Source organism: Callorhinchus milii, unplaced genomic scaffold, assembly GCF_018977255.1.
Source record: "Callorhinchus milii isolate IMCB2004 unplaced genomic scaffold, IMCB_Cmil_1.0 Scaffold8, whole genome shotgun sequence".
Lineage (NCBI taxonomy): Eukaryota > Metazoa > Chordata > Chondrichthyes > Chimaeriformes > Callorhinchidae > Callorhinchus > Callorhinchus milii.
Window position 1 is genome coordinate 10,226,859 of NW_024704749.1, and position 11,270 is coordinate 10,238,128.

At 47.9% G+C, this 11,270-nt stretch overlaps 1 protein-coding gene across 1 annotated transcript; it reads left to right on the forward strand.

Moving 5' to 3' along the window:
• The first annotated feature begins 1,434 nt into the window (after window positions 1-1,434).
• LOC103184051 (apelin receptor A) lies at window positions 1,435-3,718 on the forward strand. Its single transcript, XM_007901894.2, has one exon. It carries the CDS (start codon window positions 1,732-1,734, stop codon window positions 2,806-2,808), a length of 1,077 nt encoding a protein of 358 aa, XP_007900085.1. The 5' UTR covers window positions 1,435-1,731; the 3' UTR covers window positions 2,809-3,718.
• Window positions 3,719-11,270: the final 7,552 nt, after the last annotated feature.

The following is an 11,270-nucleotide window of genomic DNA, read 5'->3' on the forward strand; positions in this document are numbered from 1 at the left end:
GGGACAGAAATGGAAACAGTTTCCTGTCTCTGTGTAATAAACAGGAGGAGCTTTGCGCAGCTTACAACTAGTCCAGGAGCGACAGGATTGTTGGATTGGTATGCGCACTCTCTCTCTCCCTGGAGGAATGCATCCTATTTATCTAATTCCGGAAAATATTAGGCGCTGGTTGGCAAGAACAAAGATTTAGGGGAGCCCAGAGTGTGAGTTGGGGGGGGGGGGGGCAACGGCTGGAGTCTAACCAGCTAAAGCCCGCATAGCTAGCCATTGATATCGTTGCCTGCCAACCTTGCCCGCTGCTCGTCCAGCTCGGACCATCCTACCCGTTAGGGCTTTGGCTTGCAGGGTTAACAGGAGCTGAGTGGAATGACTCCCTGCACCCCCACCCCCCTCTCCTCCCCCCTCGAATAAAGGGAAAACCTAATATGTTTGAGTGTCTCAAGCCATTTACACATGAAAGGGGTGGGTGGCTTACTCAGTGCTGAGAAGAGAGAAAGAACAGTTTATTGGCTGAACGTGTGTCGATGTGAACCGTGCTGTAAAAAGTTGTTTAGAACTAGAATTTCCTTTTAATTTGCAAGTTGACCCCTGTCCTGGGCCAGGACAGATAGATGAAGAGTGCGAGTGGAATTTGTATGGCCCCTCACCTCATCCCCCCCCCCCCACCCCCCAATCCCAAATAACTTAAAGCTGCGGCACTAACACCTCAGCAACTGAGCCAAGCCATCGGCGAGCCTTTGTAACTATAACACAAGCTCCTGCTTAAAAGAAGATCCCGACCCCAGGCCTGTGCTGTCAACCCGGGTTCCACGTGTGTGTGTTACAAACCCTCCGGGTCCAGTCATTCTCTGTCTCACAGTCTCTCTGGACTGTGCCCCATTGACTTTGCTCAGACAATGGAGTCATTTAACCCTGGAAACAGGTAATGTGTTATTTTATTTTGGTTCGCGATGGGCTTTCCTGTCCCCGAGCTGTGATTGCAGAGAGGGTCAGCGACTGTCCCAGGCCGGCCAGGTCCGGCTAATACAGCAGGGAGGCGCTCAGTCTGACACTGATCTGGGGGGGAGGGTGGGGGGGTGCTAGTGTAGACTGATATGTGTATCTGTGTGATTAATGTGTATGTGTTCGTGTGCGGGGGGGTGTGGGGGGAGAGGATTTGAAGCCACCTCGCCCAATACAATTAACCATTCGCCTCCCGGCTGTTTGTGGGAAATTGGCTCTCCTGTTCGCCTAACAAAACCCACAGTCACTACATTTCACAAACATTTGATGAAGACCTTATCGGGGGAACGGTGCTCTCAGACGATGGGAATTGTGGTTTAACTTTAAGAAAAATAAATAAAGGAAATGGTGCAGAGAGGAGAGAGACAGTGGGGGCATGAACCAGCCCGAGAGGTGAGTGTCCCTTTACGGGCCAGTATTATTTGAATGGTATAAGGGGCTGTGGGTATGTCTTTAAGAGACGATGTTATGGAGTGGTATGAGGACTTGGTGTGTGTGCCTTTAAGGACTAGTATTATTGACTGGGTCCAGGGGGTGGGAGATGTGCCTTTAAGAGTTGCTGGTGGGTGGGTTTGGGTTGGGAGTAGGGAGGCTGTTACAGGGTCTGTGGGCGGACCCGAAGGCTATAATAATCGCCAGTTTGCGACTTGGAAGCTCATTCACCCATCAGTGGGAGTAACACTGACTTGGAGCGTTGCAAAGCCAACCTGAGGCCGGGGGGGGGAAGAGATGGATGAGCAGAACATGATAGAGACCGAGAGCTACGAGGATGACAACCAGAGCTCTGTCCTCTGTGACTACAGCGACTGGAAGCACTCCTCTGCGGTGGTGCCTGTGCTCTACATGTTGGTCTTCGTGTTCGGCCTGTCGGGGAATGGGGTGGTCATTTGCACCGTCTGGAGATCCAGAACCAAGAGGCGCTCTGCAGACATCTACATAGGCAACTTGGCTCTGGCTGACCTGGCCTTTGTGGTGACTTTGCCCCTCTGGGCTGTGTACGCGGCTCTCGAGTACCACTGGGCGTTTGGGTCTTTACTCTGCAAGGTCAGCAGCTATCTTGTGATGGTCAACATGTACGCCAGCATCTTCTGCTTGACCTGTCTCAGCTTTGACCGCTACTTGGCCATAGTCTACTCGCTGTCCAGCACCAAGCTGCGTTCCAGAGAATCCATGATTCTCTCCCTCGGCATGATCTGGCTCCTGGCTGGTATCCTAGCCCTGCCAGCCCTCATCCTACGCCAAACGCAAGAGAAGTACAACCGTACCATCTGCGACATGGACTTCTCTGTGGTGGGAGACACAGATGTGGAGCATTACTGGATCGCTGGCCTCAGCCTTTCGGCCACAGCTATGGGCTTCCTCCTACCCTTCCTCCTCATGTCCATCTTCTACTGCTCCATCGCCAACACCGTCACCAGGCACTTCCACAACATCAAGAAGGAAGAGAAGAAAAAACGGCGTCTCCTCAAGATCATAGTGACCCTAGTCTTGGTCTTTGGCAACTGCTGGCTTCCCTTCCACATCCTCAAAACCATCGACGCCCTGTTCTGGTTGGAGATAGTCCCGTTCTCTTGCTCCGTGGATGAATTCATCTACATAGCACACCCCTACGCTACCTGCCTGGCTTATGTCAACAGCTGTCTCAACCCCTTCCTCTACGCCTTCTTTGACCAACGATTCAGAGCCCAGTGTGTCTACCTCCTACGCTGCTCCGGATTGAGAAGAAGCCTCCACGGTCCCATCATCTCGTCCACTTTGAGCAACCAGACCAAATCTGAGATCCATTCATCCGCCACAAAGGTCTAGACTTTGTGCCTAAAGGACGTTTCCCATCCTCTCCCTTCCCTCTTTCTCTCTCATTCTGTAGCAGGAGTGAGTTCCAGGGCTTCAAACCAGGTTTGGGTTTGGGCTAATATTCACCCCCTCTATCGGTCTCCCCATCAGTCAGACCAGCACAGCCCAACCCAGCACAGGGACCAACTGTGAGGCTAAAGATCAGACCTGGGGTGAGATAAGGTGACATTTTGGGGGACTGTAACTGTGAGATATCCCTGCACAAGAGTGTGGGGGGGAGTGGGGGGGAAACAGAGACTTACTCAGAGGTGCAGAAATTCAAGTCACAGNTTTTTTTAACTCTCTGTCCTGTGTGGCGTGTGTGTGTAGGAATGTATGTGTGTGTGTTAGGGATGGACTTGTCTGTACACACAGATGTCTATTCTCCCCTTTCTTTACCTGTTCCCCTCTTCCACTCTCTCCTCTCCTCCATCGGTTCATTTACCTTTCCTTCCTGCTACTGTATATTACAATGTAAATAATGGGATATACATTGGCAATTCCCGGCGTCTCAAAGATGTTTTTTTTAAAAAAAATATATCTTTTTTGCTCTTGAAATCTGTCTGTTTATTTGAAAGACAATGTGATGTCGGATCCGACTCCTGTCCTGACTCCCAGCTGAGTCGGTTTGGTGCAAAAGGGGCTCAGGCATTGAGAGAGATGGCAATGGGGTCCCTCTAGAGGTGCTTTTGTTTAACAACAACAACAACAACAACAACAGGGTATTTTTTGTGCTATTTTGCAAACGTGAAACTTTCCAAACTTCCACTGCAGGTTCGACCAGACAATGTCCATGAAAATGTCTGTCTCTTACCACCTCACTGGGAGATGTCAAGCTCCCTTGGTGCTCTCTTCAGCCATTCCTTTGGATGGGTGGTGTGTGCTGGTGGGTTTGGGGGGGGGGGCAGAGAAATCACATTCCTTACACCCCCCCCCCTTCTCTCTTAGTAACAGGCGTTACTTGTTTCCCCCCCCACCACCACCGCCCACACACACTCCATCGCCCAGGGACATCCAGCCGAGATACGTGAGGTCAGTCCTGCATTCGATACAAGTGCCTTATCATGTCGTCGAGACCTCTCAGAGCGCTTCGCAGGATATACAGTACCGTAAAGCGTAGTGACTGTGTATTTTGTGGGCGAGGCACCTTGTAACGCACTGAAGAGAACCCTGTACACACTGCTGAGCTCTTAGTGCACTCCGCTTCTCTCTGTTGATCGCCTTAGAGAACGGAGTGAATCACCACACAGACTGGTTCACTGCTGGAGTAAGAAAGCAGAAGCACTGGGGGACATCCTGTGACTAACTGCACAGCTTAAGTCAAAGTGAAGCCAGAGGGAGAGGCGATTACTTGTCGTGGAAACTCCAGTTTAGTTAACTCTTCATTCACTGTAGCAAGAATTAACACACGGAGATACAGATTTACCCAAGTTAAGTCATGCTCCAGTCTTCATTTTTTTTATTGTCAAAGTGTATTTAGAAATTTTACAGTGAAGCTTGCGGCGTGTGTAAAATGTGCATCTGGGAGGGTGCTGTAAGGGTTAATGGCGAGTTATTAACGGGATGGGACTCGCTGCGTTTACTTGTGACGAGCACTGGAGATCATTGATCAATATTTGCCATTGTCTACAATGGAGTTTTGTACTTTTATATTTTTTGCCTTTGTTTTTAAAAGTTGTATTTTTTTGAACTATTTCCAGAACCTGCTGTATTACCGTCGGACTGTGGATCAGTTTGACACTGTATATCATTTGCTGTTGCTGTATACCTGCCTGTTTTGTTTTCGGTTTCAGTTAAAACTTTCCGTGAAACTGCATGTGCGAAAAGTATTCAAGTCGGAAAAATAAAAGTTTCACACGCAATCTGGTGTCCCTGTGTCTGTTGTTGTTGTTATGCTGGTAATAAGATAGTTGCGAGGTGTTATCTGTCTGTCTGTCTCTGTTTGCTTTCTCTTATCCACACATTGTTCCCATACTATCTGCCTCACACACTATCTCTCTCCCAGTCCCACTCTTTGTCTGTCACTCGATCACAATAATAATAATAATAATCCTTGCATTTGAAATAGCACTTTACCAGGTTGTAGAGATGTCTTAAAGCGGCAGCTTTTAACTCTCTGGGTTTCTTCACTCTCTCCTTCTCTGTCTATTTCCATTTGCCACATACTGTTAACGATCACAGCCAGCAATGTATGAAGTAAATGAGCCTTGAGGCAGTGTTATCACTGTGAATACGGTAAACAAGCAAATATATGGGGGTGGCAGAGTCCTGCTGGTCACTGATAAGAGATACCCACCCACCAACTAATTTTGATTTATTTAGAGATAACGTTAAAGCCATCTGGCAAGTTTGTTGAGCCAGTCTGATTAATTAGTAATTCATTAATTACAATTTATACTCTAAAGCATCTTTCACAAACCGTCTCATCCAAAGTGCTTCTCAAAGATGATGGCCATCACTCACTCACTCACTCACTCACTCACTCGACAAGGAAGGAGAATGAAGGATAATCAATAATCAATAATAATAATCCTTGCATTCGATATAACTTACGTAGCACGTCATTGAGACGAGCTGGAGGCGGGAAAGGGAAGATGACTGAAAGTGACTGTTGAGTCGGGCTTTGGAACGAGGTGATAGAGGAAACAAGAAGGATGGAATAAGGGATGGAGCTCCAGAGAACATGTTCCACATGTTTCTCTTGTGTGTTGACTGTAGAAAAAACATGGGGGTAATAGGACTTTGCAGACACCCTGCAATTAGGGCAGACATTACGGAACAGGTAAACACTGTGATTAAAGAGGTTGGGTTGAGGGGACAGGAAGTGAGAACAGAAGAATCCAGAGGAAATGATTCAGTCAGTCAGTAAACGTGTGTAATATACGGGACGAAAAATCTCATTAACGGCAATTTGCACTTAAAACAATATCATTAAGATAAGCAAATATAAGGCTCCTGTGAGCCGTGCTCTGTCTCCCACTCCCCATCCTGCCCATTCCTGTTCAGGTGGACATTACAGATCTCACAGCACTTATCATTCAACAAGAGATGGGAGCTTCTCTGTCCCGGTGACCTAACCAACAATCCACACCAAACATTCTACACTCATCTCTACAAATCCCGGGTCCATTCATTCCGCTACCCAAAAATATCTGGTACCTGTAGTGTAGTGACTGTCGCGCTCGCCTGGCAAGCGAGAAGACCTGGGTTCGATTCCCGGACAGGGCGAAACCTTAGGCAAGTTTCCTTTCTCTACACGCCTCTGTTTACCTATCGGTAAGTAGGAACTCAGTTGTTGGTCGATTGGTGGGTCGCTTTTCCAGGGATAATAATCCCTGCAAAAAAAAATTGGTCACTGAATCCATGTCTTATTTGTGGGACACTGCTGAGCGAAATTGGCTGCCGCATTTTGCCCACAAAATACACAGTCACTCCACTTTACAGTATATTACGTGACGCGCTTTGAGAGGTCTAAATTAAGACGCTATATCAAATGCAAACGCAAGGATTATTATCATTATAACCGTCCGACTCAAGAGGGGACAGGATGGTGGGAATCATCGTTGAGAAAGAATAGAGTGAGAACGTGCTCCGTCATTGCAACGTGACATATCATCCACAAAATACACAGTCGCTCCACTCCAGTTTATCGTGTGAAGCGCTTTGAGACGTCTCAACGACACGATAAGGCGCTGTATCAAATGCAAGGATTATTATTATTATTATTTTAGCAGCTGAAATGCGAGAGAGACGCCTCCACACACGTGTGTGTGTGTGTGTGTGCAGCAGTCGTGCAGGGATTGGGTTATCTCAGCCGCTCGCCTAATTCTGGACAGAACAAAGTCTCGATCATTCAGTCGTGGGCTCGGTGCCAATACACTGGCAGGTGATTGGTGCATCTTATTGGCAAGCAGAACTCCCCATTAATAAGGAAATAAAGGCCGCGAAACCGGCCAATGTTTTGCCAAAACAAAAAAAAAGCTCCGGACTTAAAGGGGATGATGAATCACAGACACATCTGGCTTGAAGGTTCTGGGAAACTCTTCCCCAAAGGGGAAGACAAGCTACGCAGTCAACAAAATACACAGTCAATTCGCTTTACAGTATATGCTGTGGAGCGCTTCGAGACACCTCATTTGATAAGACGCCATATCAAATGCAAGGATTATTATTATTCTTATTAAAACAAGCTATATAGTACTCACCGCAAATTTAACCTTATATTTATCATTTTTTGCTTTGAAGTGAGAAACCTTTACGAGGCGCGAGTTGAAAGGATCTCACGCGACTGTGAATTTATGACTGGGTTTATTTTATGACAGCACTCTTGCAGTTTGCTCCCAATATCAACACCGAGGTACAGACGAGCACAGTTAGATACAGAGCATATGTCCCTCGACTCAGCCCCAGCAATGTGCTAGCGTCCCCTACTGTCCAGTGTAACTGCTCCATTTCCCACACAAGCCCTCTTCACATCGCTCACCTCATCTCAACAAGCGCCAAACTCACATCCTCGTGTGGCTAATGTACAAATGAACTGAGAAGCTGTACTTTATGTCTCTAAGTCCGTGCGACGCTGCTGTGCGCAATTGGCTGCTGCGTTTCGCCCACAAAATACGCAGTCGCTCCACTTTACAGTACATTCTGCGAAGCGCTTTGAGACACCTCAACGACATGATAAGGCGCTCCATCAAAGGCAAGGATTATTATTTTAAGTTTGCTCTTAAATACGTTGATGAACCTGATTTCTGTGCAGAAGTGATTGAAGTTTCTATAAAGAAATGGTCGCAAATAAGGAGAGGAGAGAAAATTACAGGGGGAGTGAAGGAGGAATAGGGAGTCAGACTCCATAGAGAGGGAGGGAGAGATTGAACTATGTCATTCTGATATTTTTAATGAGTTGTGATTATATGGGAATTGGGGGTTGGGGAATAAAGAGGTAATAAACACAACAAACAGGAAGACTCTGTAATTACAGCCCCCTTCATGTTGCAACGGGACCTCTGAGATTGCTTTAATAAACAAATGAAGTGTGTGTTCAGAGGTAGGGATGGAGGCAGAGCATTAGAGAGATAACACAGAACTCACCCGTTTCCTTTCTGCCCACAGATGGCAGATAAAACAGCTTTAAATCCCAATTTTAACACAAGCGGAGACTTGTGTTTGGATCCATTCAGAGACACACGCCTCGATCAAGCCTTTTTCTCTTCACCTCGCGCTCAATTGAAGTTAGAAAATTCAGAGACAGAGTTTGTTTAGAAATGCGCTTACTTTTTTTTTTAAATGTCTTTCATGCCGAGAGAGAGAGAAAAAAAAATCCTTTTTTTCTCTCCCACCCCCGAGATCTCTCTTCCTCTGGCTGTTCTCGGTTTCCCTCGATCAAAGGCACCTCTGTGTGGGTTTTCGTGCGGAAAGCTCGGCTCCCGGCCACCTTCCTCGACCTCAGGGATGGTCTAGAGTCCAAAACAGAACCAGAAAAACTTGACGCTCGCACATACAGATACGGGCTTCATGAAGTCTTTTCCTTACAAATCTGCCCAGCTGCCGGAGATTCCCTGAGCTGCTCTCCTCTCTCCTCTCCGTCTCCCTGGTAACGCAATCCCTTCTGATTTGGTTCATTCACTTCTCCTGGCTTTTAGCAGGGAAATCAAACACAAAGTTGTCTTGTTCGGCTTTTTTTTCCCCTTTCGCTTCTCGTTGCTTTCGAGGTGTTCCCAGACCTTCGGGTGCGAAGTCTCCGGTATTTATAATAATAATAATGCTCCTTCATTAGACACACAGCGCCTCATCATGTAATTGGAACGTCTCAAAGCGCTTCACGGAATATACTGCAAAGTGGATTGACTGTGTATCATGCGGGTGAACCACCGCAGCCGATTGCGCACAGCGATGTCCCCAAAACAGCCAAGGAGTGAGCGGCCAATTTTATTTGGGGGATTGTTGGCCAAGACGTCGGGAGAGAGAATCTTCCTTCTCTTTTTGAATAGCGCCGCGGGATCTTTAACATCCACCTGATTTAACATCTCATCCGAAGGACGGCACCGCTGACAACACAACCCCCACCCACCCCCAGTACTGCATTGGAGTGTCAGCCTAGACTGTGAGCTCAAAGTCCCGATGTGGGGGCTTGAACCCACAACCTTTTGACTCAGAGGTAAGAGTGCAAGATACTGCGCTGGGCTGACCCTGGGGACATTACCCAGTTGCTGGTATTTTTGGTGTCTATTCAGGCTCTACCCTGGGATTCAGCGCTGTTCCTTCTTCTTGTCTCCAACAAAACAAAGCTGAGGATTTACACCTCTGCTCCATACAAACTCAAAATGCACAGTCACTGCACTTGACAGTAAATCCTGCAAAGCATTTAGAGACATTCTGACAACCTGATCAGTCGCTGTATCAAATGCAAGAAGTATGTCTCCTCAACCACCTGCAAAGGACTCTTTTTTTAGATACAGGTACAGTCTTATCTCGTTCTACGCGATCACATCACTCCCACCCTCGCCTTCGCTCGCCTCCACTGGCTCCCCATCCCCCAGAGGATCGAATTCAAAATCCTCATCCTCACCTACAAAGCCATTCGTGGCTCTCTCCGACCTACTACCCCCCTACTTACCTGCCCGTACCCTCCGTTCCTCTGGCTCCGGTCTGCTCCACATCCCCCGCCCCAACCGCCCTACCATCGGTGGCCTTCAGCCTCTCAGCCCCGAGGCTGTTGTTGTTGTTGTTGATGGAAGAAGGGGGAGTGTCGAGGCGCTGTGATATCATGAGGGCTTCCCCTCGTGTGACGTCATGAATGGTGAGGGGATTCCTCAGGTTCTGGAACCGACTTAACTTGGTAACTGTGTAACTGACGTACATTCCCAGCCATAGCCAAGGGACACGGGTAAGTCCAGGGAGGGTCTGTCGAGAGGGTCGGTCAATCACGGAGGTTCACAAAGAACGTACAGCAGGGAAACGGGCCACTTTGCCCCAACCAGTCTGTGACGGTGTTTATTCTCCACCCATTGCTTTACTCCCTCAGAGCTGTGTGTGTGTGTGTGTGTGTGTGTGCGCGGAGTGAGGAAATTCCTCTAAGGTTTCACCCCGCCTGGGAATCAGACCCGGGTCCTCTCGCTTCGCGAGGCGAGGGCTAACCACGACTATATAAATGTGAACTCTTGTGGCAAGTTTGAGGATCAAACTTCCAGGCAATTATCCCGCTTTACTTGAACTGTCAGTATCGGTGGGGAGAGAGGGCTGTTGATTCACAAAGTTTCAGCCAAGCTTCAACCTATAACCCACTGACCCACAAACGAGAGCATAGCCTTCAAACAGACTGACAGGAAAGTCCTGCTAACAGCACAACCCACCAGCATTTAAACAGCCCCACCTTGGAGCAGCGAACATTTAGAGAGAGTTAACGTAATTAACATTGTATTTAAACGCTCCCTCAAATGGCTGAGGGTCATGACAGTCAGACCAGGAGGTTTCTGCCCCAGTCACCGCTGGTTAATTAATGGCCGGAAAATGACAGCATCAACAACCAACCTCAGCCTCCCAGGATTTGGGGAACAAAATCATTCCTGGTTCCTGATCAATATCCGGAAAGTGTAAACACTGGACAGGATCGGGCTCAGCTCTGATGCTCGACCTCCCCCACCCCCCACCCCCTTCCCCCCCGGCCAGGATTATATATTAAAAGTTAAGTTAAAACCATGTCATCCAAATTTCTAATAATAATAATCCTTGCATTTGATATAGCGCCTTATCACGTCTTTGAGACGTCTCGAAGTGCTTCACAGAAGTGCTGCGTCGTGGGCCAAACGCGGCAGCCAATTGCGCACAGCAGCGTCCCCACAAACAGTCGTGGGTTTGAAGTGACCCATTTATTGTTGTTGTGTCTTTGAAGGAAAAAAAGCGATCCGCCAATCGACCAACAACCGAGTTCCTACTCACTGCCGGGTAACCAGAGGCGTCCGGCGTTCGGAAACTTACCCAACGTGTCGCCAAACCCGGGGATCAAATCCAGGTCCTCTCGCTTGCGAGACGAGCGCTCTAACCACTGAGCTACAGGACTCCACGAATAACGGCCAGCATCCGGAACTGTGGAGAGTTCACCACATATATATATATATTATATATGTGTGTGTGTGTTGTATGCCCAAATTTGGGCTGCAAATGCCTGTGTGACTTGAAAGTCGAATTAAAAGTCTCATTAGTTGAACTACCCTGAAATGGACATGAAACCAACACAAGGAACTGTGCAGGAGAGCAGTTATTGGAGTGCAATGTGAGGTTTGGGTGAGGACACAGACAGACAGAGACCAACCAACAGAGAACAGAAAAGGGCTTTTTCTATAGTCCCATAATGTCATTATTGCCCAATTCTCCCAATTACAGACAGGGTGGAAGCTCACTGCCCCCCCACACCCTCTGCCCCTGTTTAAAGGACAAGT